The sequence below is a fragment of the Lygodium microphyllum genome, chromosome 12 (genome assembly GCF_053477565.2).
Source record: "Lygodium microphyllum isolate KBCC chromosome 12, Lygodium_microphyllum_v1.1.10, whole genome shotgun sequence".
NCBI classification, from domain to species: Eukaryota; Viridiplantae; Streptophyta; class Polypodiopsida; order Schizaeales; family Lygodiaceae; genus Lygodium; species Lygodium microphyllum.
Genome location: NC_141146.1, coordinates 146,977,323 through 147,005,045, shown reverse-complemented (window position 1 = coordinate 147,005,045; position 27,723 = coordinate 146,977,323). Strand labels below are relative to the sequence as shown.

General features: G+C 41.3%; 1 protein-coding gene across 4 annotated transcripts in view; it reads right to left on the bottom strand.

The window, feature by feature from the left end:
- Positions 1–17,944, bottom strand: part of LOC148028420 (glucose-6-phosphate 1-dehydrogenase, cytoplasmic isoform-like) — a 35,716-nt gene extending 17,772 nt beyond the window's left edge. For 3 of the 4 annotated variants that reach the window (XR_015692727.1, XR_015692728.1, XM_087690222.1), the window contains exons 1-3: positions 17,637–17,943; positions 17,070–17,264; positions 16,901–16,986 (exon numbers count right to left, since the gene is read on the bottom strand). Coding sequence is in view for 2 of the 4 variants with exons in the window: in XM_087690222.1 (XP_087546348.1) it covers positions 16,901–16,986; positions 17,070–17,252 (269 nt within the window). In the remaining 2 variants the exon portion in view is untranslated. Of the gene's footprint in view, positions 1–16,900; positions 16,987–17,069; positions 17,265–17,372; positions 17,473–17,636 lie in introns of all 4 variants that reach the window. The other variant, XM_087690223.1, reaches the window with a different exon arrangement.
- Positions 17,945–27,723: the final 9,779 nt, after the last annotated feature.

The following is a 27,723-nucleotide window of genomic DNA, read 5'->3' as shown; positions in this document are numbered from 1 at the left end:
AGCATTTGCAAGTCCATTTACAGCAGGTATTTGTTGTTGTACAGCGAGCATATTTTGTTGTCCAAAGGTATTTCTTCCCAAAATACAACCCTATGGACCTCCTCAATCTTTTCGGACTCTTTATGCATGTGATCTTCCCGGAAGATAACATCATTGTTGCGTACTACTTTCCTTTTCTCGGGATCCCATAATCTATATCCCATTTCTCCTTCATCACCATATCCTAGGAAAATACATTTACAGAACTTTGACTCAAGTTTGCTACGTTTTTTCTTACATATGTGCACAAATGCTTCGCAGCCAAACACTTTCAAGTGTGCATACGAAGGTGGCTTGCCCGACCACGCTTCTTGGGGAACTCCCTCCCCCCCCCCCCAAAAGACTTGTTTGGTAACCGATTAATCAAGTGTACGGCTGTCATAACAACCTCTGCCCAAAAATCATGAGGTAAAGCAGCATGAGATAGCATTGTACGAACCTTATCCTATATGATCCGATTCATACGCTCTGCAACTCCATTTTTGGGTGGATTATGAGGGGCAGTGAGCTCCCTCTTTATCCCTTTGCTGTCACAAAATACCTAAAAGGCCTTGGACACATATTCCCCACTATTGTCAGAGCGAAGACACTTAAGTGTCTTATCAATCTAATTTTCAACCAATACCAAGAATTTTTTAAACTTGTCAAGCACTTCGTCCTTGCTACGAATAGGGTAAACCCATACCTTCCGTGTAGCATCATCGACAAAGATGACAAAATATTTCCTTCCCCCTAAAGATAACCCTAGCATCTGACATACATTGGAATGCACTAACTCTAGAAGAGAAGATTTCAGCGAAAGAGACTTCTTATGAGACGTCTGTGCATGTTTACCATAAACACAATGCTCAAAATCAGCATAATGAAGACAAGGCAAGTAACCCAAACAAGAAAGTACTTTCATTCCAATTTGACTCATATGTCCCAATCGGCCATGCCAAAAAGAAACACTCAACTGCTCGATCACGGCAACAACATGGTCACGCACACTAGATACATGGAGAGGATACAAGGTATCACTTTTACAACCTCTGGCAATCACTCTAGATCCCTTACAGATCTTCCATTCCCCATCACCAAAGGTGGTATGAAATCCATCCTCATCTAGCTGCCCTATGCTAATCAAGCTCTTCTTGAGCTGAGATACATGCTATGCATACTAAAGTGTAAAGACAAAACCATGTTGAAACTGCAACTGCACACTGTCAATACCTGCAATGTCACATGCATAGTTATCCGCAAGATGGACAATACCATGTCGACCCCGTGTATAGTCAGAAAACCACTCACGATGAGGGGTGACATGAAAGGAAACACCTGAATCTAGAATCCAAGTATACATGTCACCATCCGTATCTGCAAGTAAAGCATGTGTACTAAAGTGTGAAAAGAGACCAAGAGTACATCATTCTCACTATCACTGTCATAAGTGACTACATTCATCTCTTCGATTTTGACACTGCTCTTTAACTCTCTTTCTTCTCTTCCTTACTATCATCTGTCTTTTTGCTCTTTCCTTTCTCTTTCTTCCATTTGTAGCAGTCACATTTGAAGTGACCCTTCTTACCACAATATCATCCGTCTTCTTGCCCTTTCCTTTCTCTTTCTTCCATTTGTAGCAATCACGTTTAAAGTGGCCCTTCTTGCCACAATGATGGCATTCGATATCCTTGCCACGTGATTTACTGCGTCCCTTACTATCAGATTTGCTTTTCTGCTGTGATCTGCCCCTAGTATGCAAAGCATTGAAAGACTTACTCGATGCATTCTTCTGCCGATTCATTTCTTCCATGAGTAGAGCACTCTCTACATCAGCATACAAAAGGATCGCATTAGAATTGCTCATAGCAGTCTTGAATGTATCCCAACTCTCTGGCAGAGTGCAAAGCAAGAACGTAGCCTTAAATTCCTCATCAATCATGAACTTCAAGGCAACCAACTGGCTGAAAATGGAGTTAAACTCACTCAAGTGAGTAGACATTGTTGTACCCTCTTTCATACGCAAATCCATAAGCTCGCTTTGGCGCCGCTGGTCCTCTACACGACTACTTACTGGTCTTCTGCATGACCTATGCTACACATGTTTGCAAGTGACCTGTTCTGCCTCACTTGTCGAGTGTTGTTTGTAGACTTCTGTCAGTCCTGCGACCTAACACTCCTTGGAAACGCGAACGTTGTAACCAACACTCTGATACCAATTTGTTATGCCCTGTGGTGGGAGGATCGAGACACGCACTGCTTTCACATAGCAAAGAGACAAAGAGAGAGTGCAGAGTAGTGAGCACGACTTGTGGGTACAATGACAAGTATACCTCTTTAGGTTTTTTAGATAGATATATATATATGAAAGTACAAATCTGCTAAGGGTATGTTCACACCCATGCACATATAAAAGGCACGATGGCCATTTATTCCCAACAAGTTGATGCCAAGCAGAAAAAGTCCCAAACGCAAATAGTCTAATGGTCGTCAGGTAGGAAAGAGAAGTCACTAGCTATATAGGACAAATGCCAAGTGAAAGAAGCTCCAAAATGTAAAACCTGCCGAAGGAACACAATGCCTGAAGCAAAAGAGAAAGGGTGAAGGCGGCCACGAGCCACAAACCACAATATCCTCCTAAAGGGGTGTGAGCGCAATGGAAGGGGCTGGTGAGAGAAGGGAACAGTGTCTAATGACGGAAGAGGGGTGAAGAACGACTGAAGAGCATGGTGGTGACCGAAGAAGGTGGTGATGAATGAATGGAGTGATTGCCTATTTATAGGCATAAGCTATCTAGTGTGGCATACCACTGTGTGGGCACCCACTGAAAAAGTGAGTAAAATGTGGACACCAACCCTTAATGGGGCTATTAGTGCGAAGTGATGCAGCAGAAATGAAGGGGGAAATCAGTAGATTATGCTAAACCCACAACCTATCTTTGCCTTCTCTAATGAACAAGGTCTTTAGCTCTCTAAGCTTCTGCACTTTGATACCATGTCAAAATGTGTGATGATATACAGAGACAATAGGGTTTGCAGGGAGAAACACAGTGTGTACGGAAAACATTAAGAGAGAAGAGAAACTTTGAAACACATTCGGGCATTGGGCTATTGAAGTAATCACTGGAAGGTGAAAGACATATGTCGAGGGAGCAAACCACAATCCTCTAATGTCAGGGAATGACCTAGACAGCAAAACGCAAATCCCAGAATGTCGAAGCCATCAAATGCAAGGAGAGTAGCCCAGATGCTGACACCACGTGGATAATGATGACATCAGATGTGATGCAGAATCTCCCAAGCTGCAAAACACAAATACCTGAGGTGTGTCAGCAAGCAAACACCAGGGATGAGAAGGCAGTCGCAACATGGAGAATGTTGTCGCCAAGTGTAGAGAGCTGACGCCAAGCAGAAAAAGTCCCAAACGCAAATAGTCTAATGATTGCCTAGTGGAAGAGAGAAGTCACCAAATGTGTAGGACTAATGCCAAGTGGAAGAAGCTCTAAAACACAAAACCTGCTGATGGAATAGGGCGCCTAAAGAAAAAGAGGAAGGGTGAAGGCATCCACGAGCCACGACCCGCGATGTTCTCTTGAAGGGATGTGAGGGCAGTGAAAGGGGCTAGTGAGAGGGAAGGGTGTTTGATGATGGAAGAGAGGTGAAGAATGACTGAAGAGGGTGGTGGTGACCAAAGAAGGTGGTGATGAATAAATGGAGTGCCTGCCTATTTATAGGCATAAGTTGTCTAGGGTGCCACTAAAAAAGTGACCAAAATGTGGGGGCAGTCAGTGCAAAACCCTAAATGAAGTGTGTAAATTGAAGAAGTGGTTTCTCAACAATTAGGGTTATACTTATGGAACACGGACACTCTCTAAGACCAAGCACTATTCAATGAAACTTTAGGTATTTTACGTGTTTGGGGACCATTTTAAAAAGCTAATCAATTTATAATACATTTTTTAGCTTAATACCCTTCTCATGTCCAAGATTGGAACCAAAAAGGAATTGTAAATACAGCTCGAGCCCATAATCACCCCAGTGTGTCCCACCCCAAAGTAGTTAAGGCATCAAAAAAAGGGTGCACATCGGCTGCCCAATGGCCTAAAGCCTACAAAAGCAATGGTTATCTTACATCGGAAACCCAAATATCACCCCAAACAGACCAAGGCATTGGACAAAGGGTGCTCATCAACTGCCCAATGGCCTACCAAGACTGGCAAAGGCTAGTGAAACTACTTTGAACTCTCTTTTTTTTTGGATATATGGTTTGCAACCTATCAAGTTTTTTACCCTAGGGGGAGAAAGAAAGGGATGGTTAGAGCCAATCACATTGCAAAACAGACAAGCTCAGGATCAAGTATTGTATCCTAGGCCGGTGTCAATGAGACGAAGGAAAAGAGTGAAGAAGTATGAAGGTGTGGTGGTAAGGTGGTAAAAGAACGGCTGGTGGAAACAACTCAGGATCCACTCAGAGGTGCTCTGCGCAATGAGATGCATAGAGTAATCCTACATGATGAGAATGTGTATGCAGCAGGTGTCACTTGGACAATGTCCCTTATGGAAAAATGGTTCACTTGCCCAAGTACCCTTTCACAAAGATGATGATACTCATGCAATGCAAAGGGGAGGTACAACAAGGAAGAAAGACTGATATCGAACCCGAGTGCCAAAACCTACAGAATACCAAGGATAGAAATTTCCTCTCAACCATCGATGTCAATGCCAAATGAGTAAGAGGAACTTAATGTAGATCTTTGTGTGGTGCAAAGAACCATGAAGAAGAATGAAGAGGATGATAAATGTAGATTAAATGATTAAATGATAAAAATACCTCAGCTAAAAGGAAAGAAAGACAAATGCCAAGAGAAAAAAATGTCCAAGACCCGATCTAAACAGAGAAGATAATCTCTCTTCTCCATGTTGATGGAGGCAATACTCATCAAGGTGAGAACGAAAAACCAAAGCTTCAGCGCAAGCAAGATTGGTAAATACCTGTAATGTTAGTCCTAAATTGAAATACAAAACCCAACATGAAAGATTTCAAAAAGAAACCTACCTACTACTTGTTTCATATTGAGATGCTTGGGATGTGCTGAGTGTAGAATGCAGTGAAAGTAAGTCAAAAAGTGAGTGCCTAGGTGTGCAATGGAAGACTTTAAAAAACAAGGCTAAGCTTAAGGAAACTAGCCTAAAGTTCCTAAAGATGCCTAAGAAACTAGCCTAGGGGAAAATAATGACCAAACCAATCAGAGATGCCATGAGGCACTGATTGAGGGGGAGATTTTGGATCCACTACACGAATGGCCTAACCACAAATAAACACGAATACCAAAGGGTGGAGAAACTACACTACGTCCCTAGGAAGACCCTTCTCAACCTCCTTGGAGTGGCAATACCACTGCTGGAAGGGGCTGAGGTTGATTTGGGAACTAATAATGGATTAAGCTTTGGTATGGATAGAATACCCTTAGTTGTGAATGGTGTGATTTTTGGTGTCAATCCAATACCCTTGGCATTTGAGAGATGATAAATCTCATCTGCAGAGAACTCCAATTAAGATGCATCTTGCAAAGGAGTACAAGATGAAGAAGAGCTAGGCCTTGATGAATGATCCCTAGAAGAAAAATTACTAGACGGAGCATTGTCCTCCAAATCAATACCATAATCCCTCAACAAAGCCGCCATTGCAGAGTAGCCTAAGAAAACATCACAGGATTCAAAGATGGAGTAGTTTGAGCCACCATGAATCAACATGTGAAATATATTGTAGTCAAGAAAAAACCAGGCAATCCATGATAGCCTTAAGTGAACTCTTTAGAAGAGTACTGGCTCTAATACCATGTAGAAAAAAAACAATAAGTGTATGATCACAACTAAAACACAAAGAACTCAAACACAAACGCAAAATGCGAAATGCAAAAAACACGAACAAAGAAGAAAGAGAACACTAAAGTGAATTGATGAATGTTGTAAATGAATGAATGAGTGTACAAGATGCTCAAGGGCAAAGCTGTCCAACAATCGATGGCTCCTGTGGGAGTGGGATAAGGGAGTAGTTGACGTACAACATCCATTAGAGATGGATCCCAACCATTGTAACCACCAATTGAAGCTAAGATGATGCTGAAAATCAAGAGTGCAGCAGGCTGAAAACCAGAACACAGTAGTCTTTGGGGTTGGAACTGGTAAATGCAACAATCTAACCACCTAAAGATGATGGCACCCAATAACCGAAGGCTATAGGAAGCTAGGGGATAGAAGAGGAAGGGAAGATGATGCTAACTGGGCTTACACTGCAATAATGCAAGCTACAGCATGCACTAGAATCGGCTGGACCACAAGGCAGCCTGCTCAAAATATAAACACAGCTATCAGGAGTGAGGGGTAGAAACTGGTTACCAGCAGTTAGAATCAGTAGGTAGCAGCAGTGGACACGTCGCCAGAAGCTGTTGATGGCTTGGCAGCAGCCATGATGGGCTAGGCATCCACTAGAGGGAGAGCTGATGGCTAAACCCTACATGACAAGGGATAGACTCATAGTTACCTGGAATGGGGAACGGGAACGGGAACGGGAATGGGAACGGGACCCCCTAGAATGGGGGGAACGTCCAAGGTGGGAGAACGGGAACGAGGGGAACAGCACATGTCTTAAGTGCCCCAAATATGGCCTGCATGACCAAGTTGCCCCAAAGAATGTCCCTCTAATTGCCCCAATACCCCTCAATGCTCCAAATTGACCCGAATGTCCCAAAATTGACTTGATTACCCCCATAGCTCCAAATTGCTCTGAATTGCCCCAATTATTCTAGTTTCCCTTGAAATTAGACAAAATAAATGGATGATTACCTTGGAATTGAGAATAGGCTGAAATTTGATTGTGATTTGCAAGAGTTCATAATGCACCAAATTTAAACTTTGCATGGACTCCTAATTGGCTTGTGGGTTGTCTTGACACTTTGAATATTCAATGAGAGAGAGAGAGATTGGTGTGCGCACATAAGGCGATGGAAATGGGCGACCATGTGGTAGAAGAAGTGTGATACAAGCAAAAAGAAAAAACGTGAAAAAATGTAAATTTTTGGTCAACAGGCTTGGAACGGCCTTGGGAATGGCAGGGAACGTTCCCTGGCCGTTTCACCTCCTCCAAGGGTCCGGAACGCATTAAACTGTTCCTACAAGCCGGAACGGTTGTTCCCTGTTTCTATGGATAGATTGGATGGTAGGCAGCCGGTCTATTTGTAACACCGCACACTGTTTAATGAAACTTTAGGTAATTTACAAGTTTTGGGACTGTTTTAAAGAGCTAGTCAGCTTATAATGCATTTTTTAGCTCAGCATATAGTTGTAGATGCCCAAACTTGACCTCGAGAGAGAAACCACTAGCTCTATCTCCATATTGGTGAGAATACAAAGATATGCTTGATCCTAGGCCTTGGGAGAGAGGATACACTCCTGTCGCCATGCTTGACAAGATGCGAAGCTGCAAAGGAATGGCTAAAAATCCATGGTTCCAAACTAGGAAGAACCTCTAGATCATGAGGGTTGATGAAGAAAAAGTGGAGGATTGCGGCCAAGTTTCTTCGCCCTCGTACATGGACATCTACAATTGGATGGTCATAATGGACTGCAACCCCCTATGAAGGATGAGATAAGCTAGAAGAGCATCCCAATGCACAAGAATCACTAGTATAAACCAAGAGATCCCCTCTTGAATCCCCATTTGAAGGATATAGGAAATCCCAAAAATTATCGTCAATGGCCTCTAAGAAAGTTGGATTGTTCATCAAGAGTTTCGAAGGTGTCTAGGATTGGGGCTGTTGTGAAACAAGAAACACAAAGCTACTGTAACTAGCCTTCCTCCTCAGATAGGGTGGTAAATAACCTAAATAAGAACTATTTACAGTAATTAACAAATTCATAAAATTGAAATACACACTTTACCATATAATCTTGGACATTGGACACCCTGTTGGCCCCAAAACTAGCGCCCCTTTTGGTATTTATTTAACTTAATTGAAGAAGAAGTTGATGTACAATGGGATTCTCCCAATTCCTTTCGATATTCCAACTCCCCTTGCTATCCAAAATGATAACAAGTCTTGAATCTGATTTGCCACTTGATTCAGGCAATCAATTGGCCTTAACCCACTTTGATGGAGATGAAAAATGCCCCAAATTCATTGATTTATTGATCCTCCACTTGAATTTGACTAAAAACAGCTTCAGCCCTATTGAATCCAAGTCTTTGAGCTTCCAATTTCTGGCACGCTTCCCGAGGCTGCTACTAAACCCTAATTTATGCTGCAGATTAGGGTTTACAGCTGAGAAATCTGAAATTTCTCAACCTCTGGTGATCTCAATGCTGTAATCTTTGAAGCAAGGCTGTAGAAAGGCTGGGAGATGAGAGAGAATGCTGAAGAGAGAGAAAATTCAGACTTTCTTCGCAAAGAACTGAAGAAAATCTGTCGTTAGCTACTGCCCTGTCTCAACAGCTTGTAAATGCAAAGAACTGAAGAAAATCAATCATTTACTGCTGCCGCCGTATCTCAACAGCCTGTAGATGCTGTCACCTGCTGTTAATTGGTCTTCTCCTGCCCCTAGCTGCCTCAGAAGGTCCTCCAATGGCTACAAATCAAACCAGCAACATCTTCTCCCTCTCTCTTGCACGCTGAATACACTAAAATGCCTCTCTCCAACCTCTAAAGACGTTTTTCAATCTTGTATGGGCATTTTTGACAAGTGGCAACCTTCCCAAATGGTTTTTCTAGCATTATCCATAATTAAATATTAATTTTCAATCCTTAAATACTAAAAATTAATCTAATAATTATTCTAGTGCCCTGAAAAATAATAGAACTAGCCAATAATTAAATTGGCTAGGCAACTTTCATTCCCGAGTGTCTCTCCGCTATCTTTGACTATCAAATTGGCGTTAGGTACCATTAAACCCCACTTCTCTAGTGTCACCAACTAACACTTATGGCCAAATGCATGACCTGGGCCAACAACTGGCACTAGATACCACCAAGTACCTATCGACATAACTTATAGCAACTTTTGCCTTTGACATCCCGAGACTTCCTCGGGTCCCAAGCTCGTAAATTTACTCTAACCCCAGTTACACCTCACATGTGCAACATTTACTTAACCATATGATTCAAAATTAATTCACAGGTTAAGTGAGGTTTCAAAAATACATGTCCTCATGACAGCTACCAAAGTTAACCTTCCAATAATGTGTAGAAGAGGGTTGGGAGCAATGGCTACTACAAATGATCTCAATGCTTGGGTTGAAATCTATGTCTATGGAGTCATACAAGGGAGTAGAAATGTATAGCTCTTGTGGAGCTACGAGTAGCCAATAGCCAATATCTCGAGGGGGAGTGGATTGTAGAGATGAGGGTATCCAACAACCACTCTCTCAACGGAGTGGAATATGGAGCCAAGAGTTGTGGAATCCACTGAACCCAAAAATAGGTAGAAGAAACCTCCATACCTAGTTGTATTTGTCTCTAGGAGGGCTTATTGCTTGGGGGAATCCCGTGGCCGCATGTGCTTGAAAGAACTTAGCACCCATTGTATGCGTCTCATTGCCTTGACCATAGTACTTTAATAGCCAATGCAGAACAATTTGTCACCTGGAATGCGATTTGGCGCAAGGGGTAACCAAAAAAAAGACCTTACTTAGAAATGCATCAAAGAAGAGAGGAATATATGAAGGGAGTGAGCCCTGAAGTGGAAGCACTGAGCGGATGCAAGAGCTATGGTAGAAGAAGTAGCAAGAGAGAGAGACACACAAGATGTGGAAACTCCAACAATCACAATGTGTGACCAACCTTCCCTTTATTCAAATGTCAATGAAAGAAGAAAGAATGAAGTGACAGTGATTGGCGCCCACCACCTGCAGTGTACAGGTGTGCGGGTAACTAATACATGATGTGGATATTGTCAGTGTAACTAATACACAGGCGGCTAGGCGCAGGTGCTTTTACCCCCAACAACCTCCCACTTAAAAGTGACTGTGTCTACAAGTGAGGAAAACAAGAAAAAAGTCACAAAGAACAAATGTACATAAGTAAAACAGGATGAGGAAAGACATCTCATCCAACGCCTATCAACTTCCTATGAAAGGCAAAACGCTCTGTTGAGAGACTTTTAGTAAGTAGATCTACAGGATTTTAGTTAGTTGAGATCTTGACAAGCTCAAGGGACTTGTCCTCAATAACCTCTCTAATAACGTGATAACGCACCTCAATGTGCTTCGTCTTCTTATGGAAGACCAGATTCTTTGCCAACTAAATAGCACTCATAAAATCCAAATGTAGTGTAGAGACCGTATCAGTAATGCCAATGTCTACCACCAAACGACCTAACTAGGTCTCTTTACAAGCCTCAGTGGCTACAACATACTCTGCCTCTGTAGTAGATAGAGCCGTGCATTTCTACACCCTAGACATCCAAGAAACAACACCTCCAGCAAAAGTAAAGACATAGCCAGATGTGGACATCCTATTGTCTACATGTCCTGCATAACCAAAGTCAGTGTACCCTACGAATCCTGTATCCTTGCCATCATAACAATGCACATAGCTACTATGCCCTTCAAATACCTCATGATACCCTTGATGGTATCTCAATGCCGTCTCCCAAGTGAAATCATATAGCATGCCACAACTCCCACTGCAAATGCTATGACAGGACGAGTGGCTATTATAGCATATATCAAACTACCCACTGCGGATACATAAGGGATCTTGGCCATCTCAGCCTTCTACTCATCAGACTGCGAATAATCGGCCTGACTAACTTTCACATGAGAGGATAAAGGACAACCAATAGGGCTTACTATCCTGCAGATGAAACCACTCAAGGACCTTCTAGATATTCTCCTTCTATGACAAGTAAAGGAGCCCCTTAGAGTGATCACGCGTAATGCGTATCCCAAGAATATGTGAGGCTTGTCCCATGTCTTTCATCTCAAAGCTCTTCTTGAGCTGACCTTTCAAGGCATCCAGCTCATCATGAGCACTCCCACCAATCGGCATATCATCCACATAGAGAATCAAAATCATAAGATTGCCATCATGAGCCTTCTTCATATATAAACACGGATCCATGTCACTACCAGAATATCCCTATGAATGCATAAAAGCATCAAACTTGTAATACCATTCCGTGCCTACTTAGGCCATAAAGGCTCTCAATCTGCACACTAGATGTTCCTAGCCAAGGTCTGCAAAGCCCTTAGGCTGCTCCATGTAGATCTCATCATGCAAGTCCCCATAAAGGAAAGCCATTTTAACATCCATCTAATAGAGATTTACGTCAAGTTGAGCAACCAAAGGCAGTACCAAGTGTAGCGTAGTCATCTTCACAACAAGAAAAAAGACTTCATCAAAGTCCACACAATGTTCCTGCTTGAAGCCCTTAGCAACCAATCTAGCCTTATATATCGGCTTGGGGCGTCCAAGGGTACTTTTCAACTTGTACACCCACTTGCAAGGCAAAGCACGCTTGCCACCAAGCAAAGAAACCAAATCCCATGTATAATTTTTTTGCAGTGTCTCATACTCTGACTGCATGGCCCTCTCCCAAGAGTAACTGTCACCTCTGCAAATGACCTCATCATAAGTAAAAGACTCACCAACATCTATAACCATAACATAATCCATAGAGGTCGCAAAATGCTCAAGCTGTCGTCTATCTCGAGTAGATCACCTCAAAACAGACTGTGGAACCTGCACATCCTGTGGAGCATCAGGGATCTACGCCACTGGAGCATAAGTTGCTGTTGCAGACTATCTAGCTGGCTGTATAGTAGAAAGAGACTCCTCCTGAAATATCACCCTACGTACCTCAACGACGTGCTCAAGCTGCTTATCCATTTTCTCCTAATGGAAAACAACATCATGGCTGCAGATGACCTTCCAAGCCTGTAGATCCCATAGGCAATAGCCCATCTTACCTATATTTCCATAACCAAGAAAGATGCATTTCATAAACTTAGGATCCAACTTATTGTACTTGTCCTTGGGAACATGGCAAAAAGCCTTACAACCAAAGACACGTAAACGATCATATAATGGAGGTTTTCCAGACCATACACCCTCTACAACCTATTAGTCAAGAGCAATACATAGGGACCAATTAATCAAGTGTACGGCAGTAGTAACTACCTCAGTCCAAAAATGTTGTGGTAAGCCTACCTAGCTAAGCATACTACGGACTTACTCCCGAATAGTTCTATTTATGTGCTTAGCCATACCATTCTGCGGTAGGGTGTACAAGGCAATCAATTGACGCTTGATTTTTCCCTCGTCACAAAACTGCTCAAAGACTTTAGAGACATACTCGATCCCATTATCTGACCTGAGGCATTTCAACCTATACCCACACTGGTTCTCAACCAAAGTAAACCAACGTTGAAATGTAGCCAAGACTTTTGATTTCTGCTTAATAGGATACGCCCAGGCCTTATATGTATAGTCATCAATGAAAGTAACGAAATACTTCACGCCATCTAATAACTTGCAAGGCATGGGACCACATACATCCAAATGAACAAGAGCCAAAGGCTCACCCATTGTCATACCAAACCTTTTATACGTATGCCATATAAACAATGATCACAAGACTCAAAATACTTATAGTCAAGGGTGAAAGATACTACAAACGGATAAGCATTTTCATTCCTTTCAAGGACATATGCCCAAGGCAATGATACTAAAGAGATACATGTAGAACTACATCTTCTGCCAAAACAATATCAACGGACCCAAATATAAGCAAGGGATAGAGAGTATTTGACTTAGCACCACGTGCAATGACAAGATTCCCATGGGTTATCTTCCATAAGAAATCACGAAAGAAGACAACATAGCCTGTATCATCCAGAGTGCTAGCAAAGATAAGGCTCTTCATGAGAGCTGGTACATGACGTACATTGTGAAGTATGAACATACTACATGAACCAAACTATAGTTGAGCATCACAAATACCAACTATCTCTAATGCCAAGTCATGACCCAAACGAACAAATCCAGTCATACTACGATAGGAGTGAAACCTCTCTATGAGGAGTCATATGAAAGGAAGCCCTTGAATCTATCAACCAACGCTAAGTATATCCTAACAAGGCATCAGTTAGCTGTGAAGCATCAAGAAAAGAAGCTGCAAGTATAAAATCATCATCCAAATCAGTCTGCACAACATTCATCTCTTCAATCTTAACGCTAGACTTGCTAGGGACAATGCTGCAATCAATGTTTTTATCCTGTACTTTACCCTTGCCCGTTTCCTTGCACTTACCCTCGCACATTTTATGGCACTATGACCGAGTATGTCTTGCTTTTCCACAGTAATGACAAGTCAATGAGGACTTACTGCCATGGGACTTACTACAAGACTGTCCACGTGACTGAGAACAAGATTGATGAGAGTCTCTCCCATGGCGATCAATACCATTCCTACCATTATTGCCTCTAATTGTCAATGTATGAGAGGTGCGGAAAGCATCGACATTCTTTCTATTAACCTCTCTGTTCAAGAGTGCACCTTCTATATTCTGTAACTTTAGCCCTTCAATAGACATGTTGACACGCATAGTAGTACGAAATGTATCCCATGATTTAGGCAGTGTAACCAAGAGAAATAACGGAAGAAGATTACCCTTGAATTCAATCCCCTGCGAAGACAAATGGCTGAGAATGGAATGAAACTTATTTAAGTGGACTGACATGGAAGTGCCCTCCTTCATGCAAGGTCCATGAGTTGCTTCAACCAATACATCTAAGAAGCAGGGCTCTGCTTGTCATAGACATTATAAATCTTATCCCATAAATCCCATATAAATTGCCCATCAAGGACAACATTATAGAAAACCTGCTTAGATAGGGATAATATGATCGTGGACTTACATAGCTCTTTCAATTCAGCCCAACCATCTACATCAATACGTTCGAGCTTGACACCCTCATGTTTCAAAGGTCTAATTTGCATTTTCCACACTAAAACTTCCCAATTTGGGCCTTCCAATAGCTATAGTTGGTGCCATACATCTCGTCAATATTAAAGATAGCACTATCATTGGAACCACCAGTCATAATGAGACCAAGCAAGTGCACAGAAGGGAAAAACAGGCCGCTGTAATAACATGCAAATTAGCCCCAAAACCACTGCCAAATCAAGTTGAAAAACAAGGGCTACTGACCAAGTAATGAACCCACAAACTCAGTGCAAAAAAACTGTCAAATGGAGATGACTACTCACATAGACAGTGCAGTAAACTGCAATTACAGCATGCTGAAAATGAAGTACAACAATAAGAAATCAATGCCAAAGAGGGGCAATCATTGATACAAGACAAAATGCAACTACCAAGGAATAGCTGCAACTAGCAATGAGTGAATATGCGACTAACACCAAGAACTATCAAAGAATCAATGTATCAGACTAAGATACATCCCCCATAGACATAGCCATCATGCATAGAGTAGGTCTCACAGGTAACAGAAGAGACCAACCAAAGGCACAAATGACTGAGCAATGTAATGGAAGCCCAATACATAGCCAACCAAGATACATACATCACTGACAACAACATAACAAAGACAGGTGCCGGCCCAAAAGCAATGTCAAATCAGTCCACTAAGCATCAACTGCTTACATAAAACATGACAAGAGAACGTACATGTCACCAAGTCCCACAATCCCACTATAAGACCCTCAAGCTCAACTACATAACCAAATGCTTAATGTAACACCCAAGTGTCAACTAGGCTCAATACATAAAGCCCAATTGCTACCACTGCGACAAAGGTCGAATGCCAAACGAGCGAACAAGGCTCAAAACATCATGAGAAAGGCATCCATACATCCAGGATCCAAGTAGCATATATTCGGAAGTATCCAACCCAAGTAACTTGCAAAGCTCTTACTGTAGCATCCCATGACCATACATAACAGTGAATGACAGCCCATAGCAAAAGTCAAAGCTCCAATCTCAACTCAAGCGCATTCCGAAAGCATAACCAAGTATGGGGCATCAACCATAGATATCAATGTAGCATGCTGAGTAGTCGGTAAGCATCAACATGCAATAGGCATGAAGTTTCTCTAACAAAATAGCATTCAGCTCTACTTATTACAGCAGTAAAAAAACCTCTATAAAACTGGGCAAATGAGCGCTCAAATCAGTCCAATAACATTCCAGTACATTGACATAGCATCCCTAAGTGATCCGGCATCAAATAGACATCCTAGGAAGCATAAATGAACCACTTGCAATGTACAGGTGTGCGGGTAACTAATATACAGTGTAGGTACTGTCATTGTAACTAATTCACAAGCGGCTAGGCACAAGCACCTTTACCCCCAACAATATACTGAATATAATGTACCCTTCAAGGAGGCACATATACTCCAATAGAGTAGGGAGCAATCATCAACCATGACAAGCTATAGTGGAGTGACCAGTCTTGCCACAACAAGTGTATCCAATGGTCAATGTTGCAACTTGGGAAAGGAAGTCACAACACCAATGTTGCAAACCTGAACAGTAGGGTAGGATGGTCTTCATCAACGGAAGGAGCAAACACAATCCCCCAAGCAGCAAGATGTTGGTGGACACTTTGGAAAGATGTGGGCAGCAGTGGAGGGAATAAAATGCAGTCCTCATAGAAGCAAGATGTCAGCAACAACTCCAACAATAGAACCCAAGGTCTGCTGGATGCAAAGCAGATCCTTGATTAGTAGATGAGAGAGAAAATGATGACATCAGTTGGCTGTCCTCCAAAGCAGCAAAATGCAGGCTGCAGTTATAAAAACTTAGGCTGCACCGATGGCAATCACAATATCATAAAGAATTGGATGAGACAAAGACATGGTGTGCCAATGATGAAGACTCAAAAGACTTACAATCGGTTGGCCAATGGTTAGCATCATAAGCATCACAAATGGCTTCCTTATGGTGCATAGTTGGTGGTCACCTTTGTGTAACAAAGCAATTGCAATCGAACATCGTGATTGAAAGTCATGCTCCACCATATGCAAGGCATCAAGACACTGATGCACCAGTGGAATCAATGGAGTCTATCTTTTATTGGCCAGCTTTGAGGCATGATGGCAATGTCTTTGTGTACGTGACATTGTATGTCCAAACACTAGGTATGAGAGTCACAAAGCACTAGGATTGCTAGATCCATTGCTAATTCCAAATACATAGTGGCAAAGTATAGCTATGGATTTTATCTTTGATCTTCCTAGGACACCTATGGGGAATGATGGGATTTGAACTATCATATGCAAGTTCAGAAAGTAGGCCCATTTTATTACAGTGAGGAAGAAGATGAAAGTAGGCCATACAATGGGGTTTTTTATGTATAACATCTTCAAGTATGAAGGTATGCCATAGTATATCGTCAATGATAGAGATCCAAGATTGACAAGTGTGCTTGGGAGCCAAGGTTCACTTCAAATCTGCTGATCTTAAATCTTGGACTGAGGTGTCACATGAGAGTTAAAGAGGTCAAAGCCTCCCAAAGACCATCCTGGTGGCCTCAACTAAAGACACAAGAGCTTGCCAAATACTTTGAGCTTTCAAAGGAGGAAAGACTATAACAATTCATAACAGCTTGGAGGAAATTATTTTGTGCAGATTTGTAAAACCTCTGACTCTGAAAGATGGACCTTTGTTTGATGCTTTTATGACATTCTAGCCAAAGATCTTGAGACAGCCTGATACCATACTTATGTTCTTCTTTTGAAGTGTGGATTAATGATTCTCTCAGAAAACAGCTTTAATTATAGCTTTGAAAGATAGACCTTGCCATGCTTAAGCTAAAGGACAATATTTCTGTGCAAACCAGAACATGGCCAAAACATACCCTCGCAACCGATTATGAAGGGCTTCATCTGTGAGATCTGATCTTGCATATCCGAATACACGCACTTGATCGGGTGGCAAAAAACCCTGAACAGAAACATACAAATCTCTCTCTTGAGCGCACACAATCTGCACGGGCCCTCAAAAAAGACAGATGAAAAGCTCCCAACCTGACGGTACAGATTGAATAGAGCTGGAAATGTCTTCTTCTTTGCAAGGTCTCCTGAGGCTCCAAACACCACAATCGAAAGGCATCCACCCTCGGAAAGCTTGTCCGAGGACTTCTCTGCTCCTTTGAAGCTCTGACTTTGCTGCTGCAGAGGGGGGGCAACTGTGCCTGATGTTGGACTCATCTTGTCTTGCAACTGTGTTCAGGAAACCAGCAAACTCATCATCAAGCCAAGTTGTGATCTAATTAGGATCAAATTGCAGTATTCATGTCCATCAGGGATAAGATGGGATTAGTAACATACGCCAAATTAATGATCACAGCTTCCTTACAAACTGAAAGGCATGTTCCCTTATCCTATTACAACTCCAGAAAATTTAAATGTGTATGTCATTGATGATGTCCTGCAGAGATAATGTGTTAAGTCATCAATTGTCTTCCGCCATTGCAATTATTGATGGTTATCTCTATTGTGGACGTTTTGATTGGATTCAAAAAACAAGCTGGGAAGCTGAAGGGATGTCCGGAATAGACATGGTCGAATACAGGGGGCTGGATCGATTGATACCTGCGAGCAGCTTTTGATGGCAGACAAAGGCAGGGTTGCGCTCTATGGGCCGGAAGGAAAAGACCAGATGACGGATCGAGGAACAGAAGACAGGATCGAGAGAGAGAGAGAGAGAGAGAGAGAGAGAGAGAGAGGTGATTTTGCGAGAGAGACACGGAGAGAGAGAGAGACCAGGCTAGTGGGTGGGTAAAGGTCCACAGATCTGCCTTTCAAGCACACACGCTCGCGCTGTCGCTCTCCCTCTCTCTCTCTTTCTCTGTCTGTCTCTGTCTGGGTGCGCGCGCGCGTGGCTGCCTCTCACTCAAAGCCCAGGGAGGGAGGGCGGGAGGGAGGGAGAGAGAGAGAGAGAGTTTGTGTTTGGAGGGCGCCATGCCATGTGGGTCAAAGCTGCAAGTGAAACACAGCTGCTTTCGTCACACTCCTCGTCACACTCCCTTAAGCCCCCCCTTCTTACGGGCTTTGGTCAACGTAACACTTCGTATATCAATCTCGTGTAAATCGTATGTGATGAGTGTAATATATGTATATTAATGTGTGTAATTCATTAATTGGTGACTAACCCCAGGCAATCTAGGGTCAAGGGTGACATTTATGTGGCACATTTGGCCCCTTCGAAAATGTGACACAGAGGAATCTTAAGGCATTCATCGAGGCAAGCTCGAAAAAAAGAACTCTCCGTCAACAAAGAGCCATTTCAGAAATTGAAGCTACAAAAAAGATTCATGAGGTCAAAATTTCCATGTTCAACTATAGCACATTTTAGCTTGTAAAGGAGTACAACATTCACCTCGTCATTTTCACTTTCAACTAATTGTTTTTGTGCTTAGAACACCACGATTGGCATCCGGTTGCATTCAAGAATCAACCTACTCCCTCAGCATTATTGGCCCAAAACATGCAACCTCAAAGGGGGCCATCGCTTTGCTAGCTCATTCATTCTAGGGAACTATATATAAGCATATATAACTTGTTGGGATTGGGAACCTTGAGCATCCAAAGCCTATAATATCATCAGGGTGGAGCTTGAAATAGTAAAAGGGGGTGTCTCATCACTAGCTCACTTACCCTAGTGCCTACACCTACAACATTATTAGGGTGGAGCTTGCAATAGTAAAGGAGGGTGTCTCATTACTAGCTCACTTACCTTAGTGAGAACCACATGGCACTATATAGTACTTGCCAAATTTCATAACCTTGGACGTTAAAGGCCAATCTCATCATAATAGCACTAGACCTTTCATTATCAAACTAAGAAATTCACACTCCGCACATGGGTTGTGTGCAAGCCACTCACATAAGCCTCTATGGTTCCACATACGACCTAATATCACTCATTGCAATTGTAAAGAGGCACAAGGGGGTCAATATAGCTAAATGGTTTCACTATCACCCACCTAGGCCACGTAAGGCTATTTGACTTAGAACTCTTTCAATTGAAAAATAGATTATCATTTTGTCTTGTCCATTTTTTGGGCTTAAGGCTACTCCAAAAATAGACCAATCTCCTTCAAATAATAAGCCTTCACCTTTTTAGGCACAATTACGATGGTGGTTGCCCCCTCTTCTTTTGCTTGGCATATATATAAATTACTGCAAAACTAATACTAGAAAATCAGCCATGTTGTTAGTTGTGAAATCAAGGCTTGTATATCATTGAGAAGCTTTTGGAGACAGTCTCATGTATCTCAAGAGCATAACTTTTGTTTCCCTTTCTTTGTTATTCCCAACATGTTGCTTTAAAGAAGAATTTGCCCATGCTAATGGGGGTGGCCCTTAACCGAACCCATAAGCAAGGGATATTCTATGAGATAAAGGGTTGGTTGATCATTTTTCTAAGGTATTTGACAAGTTCTATAAATGTAATACCGTGATAATGGGGGTAGCCCTGACTCTCAACCCATAAGCAAGGGATATTATATGAGATAAAGGGATTGATTGCTAATTTTCATCATGCATTTAACAAATTCATTCAACATAGTTCCAATCTAGTCTCTCATGGGATAAAGGGCTCTATTGATCATTTTCATCATGCATTTAACAAGTTTGTTCAACATGGTTCCAATCTAGTCTCTCATGAAAGCATTGCTAGATAAGCACTCCACAAGCCAACAAAAGTAATCAACACAAATATGTTTGAGAACATAAATGAGATAGTGTAGTGTATTTCGCCACAAAATTGACAACCTATTAGGAAAATACTTCAAGTCACCAAAGTATTTTCACCCTAAATATTCATTCGATTAGTTGGTGTCACCCTGTTGATCCTTTTTGGTCCATATATGTTCTAGACATGCAAACTCAAAAGTTCCACTCTCTTGGAAGGGGAAATTCATTTTAAATGTGTGCCTCACTTGAAAAGTGTTGCATGGGAATCATCAATGTTTTATGGTTTAAATAGTTATTTAGAAATACGATTGTGAGAATTAACAAGTGCATTCATTACTTACACCATGCATAGTAGCCATATGCATATCAATCGCATTCTTCTATCCTTGAAATATATTTAAGTACAACAATCTAGCCATGCACGATTTCTCTTCACCTATGTTAGCAAGTGCATGCCAACAATATTCAAGTATTTATGCTCCTCAATAATAATCATCTACATTTTTTTATCATACCTATCTATAGACAACCCACTAGCACATCTTGTTGTAGTCTTTCTCGAGCTTCCAATAAAGAAAATTAGGTGCATTCATGGATTTTAAAAGCTTCTGATCGGTGGCTTCATCTCCGTTCATTTTCAAACTTGTAAGCACCAAATCCAACAATTTTCTTGTGGACAAGAAAGTGGGGGGGTAACAACCATGATGTAGCATGGAAAACACCTTTGAGACTTATGTTTCCAAATCCAATTAGAACTCTTGACATGTGTGTGAGTTAGCATTCAAGTCCAACTACAACTCTTTACATTTGTGGGTTAGCGTTCAATGCATGGGTTTGCACTTGTGCCACACTCTTTGCCTTTCCTCTACAACCCACCATAACATATAAGGACCAAAAAGGTTGTGTGGGTAACTTTTCCTAGATGTATTTAATTGCTTTTCTCTATGCTAGTGGATATAAGTCATTTGTCCTATTCTTTAAGAAATTTGCATGTCTATCCTAAAGAGTAGAGATTTCTTTAAACATATACTACCACATCAGTTGTGAGCTTAATATAATGGATTATAAAGACTTCTTATGCTACCGATGGAGCATAAATTACATGTAATACATTTTCAAGGCATAAATCCAATCTAACAAAGTTAATAGTCAACCTCACAATCTTTTTTTTTGCACATATATGTGATTACAACAAAGCTAAGCCATTTTCAATGTCATATACATACCCATGATGCTTATGTATTATTATGGTTTTTAAGGTCACCATCTTTGCATGATAAGCCTCTAAGGTAATGCTAAAACAATGCATGGGATTGTTGGAAAATAAGTAGCCCAAGGTTTGAGCAATAAAAGAAGTAAGAGTATCCTAGAAAGTATCATAAAGACTATAAGCTCTTCAAATTTTCTTTTTTAAAAGGTGGCCACAATTTGATAGTAATATATGTGCAACCTTGACCATGATAGGATGACTATGTCAAAAAGCTACAAAAGGTCTCTTCATGGTTAAATCACAACTTAGGTTATTTCTTCCCTTACTTAGAAGATATTCATGAGATAAGATTTCTAGACAGGAACCAATTGGATTATCCTCAAAGTAATAGGGTCAATTGAAGGTGATGCTCCCCGAAAGCAAAGTTTAACTCGTCCTAATTTAGTGACAATTTTGAAGAAAATATGTTTTTTTTTTTAGTAGCTTGAAGCTATGATACAAATTCTTATGTACTAGGGTAAGGGGGGCAATAAAGTTGCGGCCCTCAGTAGTGTTGTATTTTTTTGGTACTTATAGGACCCAGTAAGAGTGAGTTGTGGGTGGTGAGATGGTTACACTAGATATTTCGTGTCACCTCTATTGGATGATAGGGGTCCAAACCCCACTCTTCTGTTGGTGCACCCCACCTGCCCCTATTTTGTAATGTCCTCACATGCCCTTCTTTAACGACTGCTTTTTTTACTCCTAAATCACAAATTGTGCTTCAATCTTCAAGAATAGTGCATTGCAAGTGCCCAGACTTTTATTACACAATCCACATGTTGGGTGATAGATGTAGTCCATGCATTTAGTAAGGAGACATAAATTTTTGGAAGATTTTGATTGTTGTTGGTATAGCTACTACACTATCAGCCCCTTTACCCTACAAACAAGTCTAATGTAGTTAAACAAATGTGCCATCCACAATTTTGTCTAATATTTTGCATTTGTAAAAACCTTTACACACTACACCAATGAATGTCGCTTTATTGGCTAGTTATTGTCATTCTTCTGTGAACCCTTCCTTTATAATGAAGTTTCCTTGATATCAAAATACCCCTAAATTTCTTATTTGAATGACATATGATGTATACAATTAAAGTATTTTAAAATTTTATGTGACTCACTTAGAAAAAGAAAGATCTAAGGGGGACCATTAGATGTTGCTCTAGTGACCCCTTTACCCTACTAAGTGAAAATACTTTTCTTTGCATAATTTTTTTCCATGTTACTCTTACAAGTATGTTTGTTTTACTTCAAATATTTCTAGTGAATATAGAGCTCTGGTGGGCATCTTAGAATTTTGATAAACCTTAAAGATATCCTAGCGTTCTTACATTTAAAAGACCATCTAACATACCTACCTATCTAATAGTGACTAGATGTAGGCTACTTGGAAAAAGGAAGAGGGTGGCATGGAGCTTGAGGAAATGTCAAACAAGTTTATGAGGTTGGTTCTTGGTTTCTTGTAGTGTATCAACTCCCTATAGCCATGGACTTGCCTAGTCACGTTCTTCATCATGCAAAGTGGTTGTCAACCTTAAGGAAGAGATCACTTAGGAGGATAAGCTATTGAGCTCCAAAATCAAGCTAATAGTCAGCCAATTGGAGGTGACTAAAGCATCGGTGATGTGTTAGAGGAAGGTGACTAATGAAGCTACTTGGGCGGGGGATCGCATGGGAGGATCCATCTCTCTCGTTGTAATTCACATACAACATGCAACCTTTGAAGATGGGTATCTTCAAGTGATAGAGAACCCTTGGATTGCACCAAAGGTGTCCAAAATGGGGGTCTGCAATTGGTTTGACCTATGGAGTTGGCCCATTTGACAGAAATCTACAAGACTAAGTCTTAGAAGAGGTCCATCTCACTAATAGAGAGCAAGACTGGTTGTAGGTAGCATTCTAGGAGAAGAGAGCAAGTGGCCTACGACTTAAGTGGTGGCTAACTCCAATTTGATTAATAGCTTGGTGTGTCACTCAAAGGCCACCAAAGCTCAGGAGAGAGGCTCACTTAACCCCTTAGTAGAATGTTTTTTGAAAGAGTAAAGGGATTTTGGAGCAAACATTTTCCTTTAGATGAGTTGAAGGTTTGGAGGAGAAGGTTTTCATGAGTGTGGATGGCCACTCTATCTAACAAGCTTAACTTGGTAATTTGGGGACTCCTATTTCAGAAGCTCTCCATGAAATATAAAGTGGGCAAGTATAGTCTGATTAATCCATTATGGCCCTTTTGTGGAAGACAAAATGAGGATACATTTCATCTATTTTGGACTTGTGCCTACTTTATAGAATCTGGAGGAGCTAAGGTGATGCTTCAATTGAGTTTTCATAGCATAATTAAGTGCAAAGAGGCCTTCCTAGGTAACATAGGAAATATGATTAATGAGGCTTGGCAAATATGGGCTATCATTAGGGGATGACTATTTAGAACGTATGGCTTGCTAGGAATGCTAGGGGGCATGGGAGCCTATAGGATGGGCAAAATGATATCAAGAATGTTTTTGAAAGAAGCCCAAGGGAAGCCAAAGCTCTTTTGAGGTTTTCTAAGGGCCATAGTCTTGTATATAGAGTTGCAATCCATGCCTTTATGAGAGTTTGATCCACTTTTGGATGTTGTAAATATTTTTCAATTTAATATAACACACACTTTTGCATTAAGAAAAAGAGCCTTGAAGTCTATATAGTTCATTTAATGTGTCTTTTGAAGATATCAACACAAATGTGAATTGAACATTGGGTTTTACAAACATACAAGCTCCACATAAGAAATAAAACTTTTCCACTTTTTTTTAAATGTGGCCTAATTATATATTTCAGCAAAAGGGTAAAGTAAAAGTTTTTACAACATGGCATCAAGCCATCAAACTAAGCTTTTTGCAAAAAAGCCTGTCAATCCAATGAGAGCTTCTAAGCTACTTCATCAACACTCTAATTTCCAAAGTTAGTAATTCCCATCACACACTCATTAGGAGGTTTCTTGGTCCTCTCCCAAAAATGTTATCATTTCTTCTCCCCCATATAAACTTGAGAACAACATCACTAATCATGGAGATTAGTTTTTAGTTGGCTTCATCTAGATTTCTAAAATTAGCAAAAAAGGCAACAGACGTGCTGAATTGATTCTTGAGGTTGCCTTCATGCAACAGCCACTTGATTCTACTCCAGATTGGCCTCGTGTGGACACATTCCCAAAGAGATGTTTTTCTCATTCTTCTACTTTATTGCAGAAGGGACAGAGTGGCGATATTTGCACATGGCAAGCCAAAATCTTCCTCGTTGGTAGTCTCTTAAGAAGGAGACACCATCTAAATACATTTAGTCTATAAGAAGGAGTGGCTAACCACACCCTAATCAGTCGTGTTACCAAGTGAGCAGCCTTGTACGAGGAAATATCTTCTTCTATCTGGAGGAGACATTCATACTTATAATTGGGTACAAGTGTGCAAAGTCTCTTTTCTTCCTACAGTGACCAAGTCTTTTACCATGATGTATCTCTAGGGACTGAATCACAGGAATAGACCTTAGCATGATTGAGGCTGCCTAGTCATCCCTGACTTCCAGGAGTGTAGAAGTAAGCCAATCCTTATGTTTGTTGGTCAACTTTGAAACTGCTCCACTATCCAATCAATATCATGAAAGCAATGATTCTTCTCATCCCATATGTCCAGTCATGTTCTAATCCCCTGGAGATAGAGGGTATGAGCCATTTTGCTATCACACAGTGCTGGGGTGCTCTATGGCTCATAGGCAAAGGAGTTAAGCCATATACTCTATTGAGTGGTGCATCACCATTTCTATTTCATTCAATAGGCCATGCTGCCTCTGCAATTGTCTCATGCCACAAACAAGCCAAGGCATGTGCAACTTCAGATTGCGGGATTCTGATTGGTGCATGTATACAGCAAAGGATATCTTGCTAGTCCACTGCCTCCTAGACCATGCATTTGATAGGCACATGAGAAATCCAATGCTGAATAAGGATTGCCCATGGCTGTCCACTATTGATTTGTTTTAGGAGCTGTAGACATAGCCTATTAGATTTATCATGAAGAGATTCCAATCCTGCACCACCATCCCTCCTATCAGTTGGTAAGGGTATCCCAGCTAACCTGTGGGTGCAGCTTTCTGTCTTCGTGTATCCACAAGAATTTGCAAAAAAAAAAGCTCTCAACTCTCAACCATGAAGATTTGTTGAATCTAATCAAGGACCCCAAGTAGATAGTGGGGCTGTAGTCATGATGGTCATGATGACTGTGAGCTTACTCACAAAGGTCAAGGGAACATGCTTCTAGATGTCCACCTTAGCCTCTAGCTTAATGTACAGCCACCTGAAGTGCTTACTCATGGTGAGTCCTAAGATATTGAATGATTTCCCATGGGTTGAACCATCCTAAAACCATAGTCCTGTAGCTAGGAATCAGCATCCTTCCAAGAGAGAAGGAGCAACTCAGTTTTGGCTTGACTAATCTTCTGACTAATCTTGGACACTGTGAGAGTTGCAACTTTGTTAAGACTTCAAGCAGACCATCGATAGACTACTTATCCGTGGCCACAATACCCACATTGTTATCTACAAAGAATTGTGTTGCCACCTATGAACCATTAGGGAGTGGTAGTCCCTTGATCACTCCATCTTGGACCCTCTTGTCAATTTTCCTAAGTAGAGGATCTGTAATGAGAGCAAAGAGGAGGGGTGCTAGTGGGCACCCCTGCCTAATTAATCTCTTCAGTAGAAAAGGAGTAGAGATTAGTCCATTTACATTGACAAAAGTAGAGGCATTTTTAAACAAATCTTGTACCAAACTAATGAATACTAGCCCAAATTTGAGTGATTTTAGGACAGTATTATGAAAGACCAACTAATCTTATCATAGGCTTTGTCTAGGTCCATATTGACCAAGATAAAGTCTATACTTAGGCTTAGAGCGTGATCTATAGAGAAAACCAGATTTAAGACTGCGTCCTGGATGCTCCTACCAAAGACAAAGCCAAACTATTTAGGGTGTACAATTTTGGCTAAAAGATGCTTGATTCTTATAGCAAGAGCTTTGGCTAGCACTTTGTATGAGAAGCTCAACATCTTGTCAGTGGTCACCAATTAGCATGTTTTAGCTTGTTGATCAACTTTGAGACCAGCTTGATGAGGCCTCGATTATGACAGTTCAGCAAGGCCCCAGCTTGCCTAACATGATTGCCCATATGACAATTCAGCAAGGCCTATGATTGGCCATATCAACCAAGTCTTGAGCACATGTGTCCCATGTCTTTTGAAAAAACTCAATGGGCAGTCCATCAATTCCCGGGGACTTGCCCACCTTCATTTGCATCACCACATACTTCAACTCCTCCTAGGAAAAAGGCCCCTCCAGTAGTCCGAGGGTTTGAGGGCTTCCTTTGGAGGGATAGGCTTGATTACTTCACTTAGGAAATCATCTAGCTTCGTGTGATAATCTTCTAGCTTCGATGGATCTGAGCCAACAATGGCAGCCAGATGTTCATGAAAAACTGCAGTTATCCCTTCATCCTCATAAATTAAGTCTCCACCTGCATTCTCTATGCAAACAATGGTCCCCTTTTTCTATTTTCTCTTAAGCGAGTTGAAGAAGAAGGTATTCATTGCATCCCCATACAACTCCCAACTTCCCCACAACTATACTTTGGTTGCTTGCACTAAAGTTTCCACCTGTTCTTTAAGATAGATCTCAACGTCACTTAGGAGCCTTTGTATGCAGACATCATTCAAGTATCGCACTAGGGACATATTCAAGGCATATCTTGCATTTTCAGCATTAGCCAGTTTTTTCCTTCTAGCTTTGCAACCAATCTTCTTCCATGCCTTATGGTGAAATCCGTGATAGCCTTTAGGCATTCAGCCACCTGAAGTCTGGAGGAGTAATATTGGGATCCTGATCTCTCATCCAAATTTTCTCAACTTCATTGCAGTAGTATTGGTATTCGAGAAACGAAGTATTCATCTTGAACAAAGGAGGGCCTCCCTGCCTACTTATTACTGAGGTAATCATCCTCAAGGTTATCAGAAATTGGCACATGATCAGAAGCAGTAATATCGTGCAGTCCTCTAAATGACAGCATATCCCCAATCCACCAACCACCTTGTGTAACATAGGCATGATCTAGGTGCACTGCTCTCCAGGTAGGACCAACGTGCCTATTGTTCCATGTGAAGAAGTTGCTCCCCTCATACATCTTTGCTAGATCCTTGAGGTCACAAGAGAGAACAAGGTTGTCCCATGCTTCTCGTTCTTCAATGATCATATTGCCTCCCCCATGGGATCTATACCTAGGATCAATTGCCATATTCCAGTCCCTTGCAAGCAAGCAAACTTGATCAGCAACAACAAAGTTCTTGATTGCAACCCACTACCATGCCCTCATATAGCTGAAGTGTTGGATGCATATATTGAGGCATCAATTAGCCTCTCAGACCCAATCTTGATGGCAACAACAATGCAACTACCATCACCCACCTTCCAAACAGGTGTAGGGACAAGTTCATCCTTGATACAAAGCATTGAGCCTCCTTTACCCGTGCATCAGGGGTCTATGAAGATAGAATGGCATGGGATCTTCAGCTGCTTGCAAGCCTCTTCATCAAGCTTAACTTCTTGGAGTGCCACCACCTGAGCCTTGTGCCTTCTGATTAGAGCAACACATATTTGTTTGTGCAATTCAGAGCCCATGCCCCTAACATTCCATGAGCATACCTTC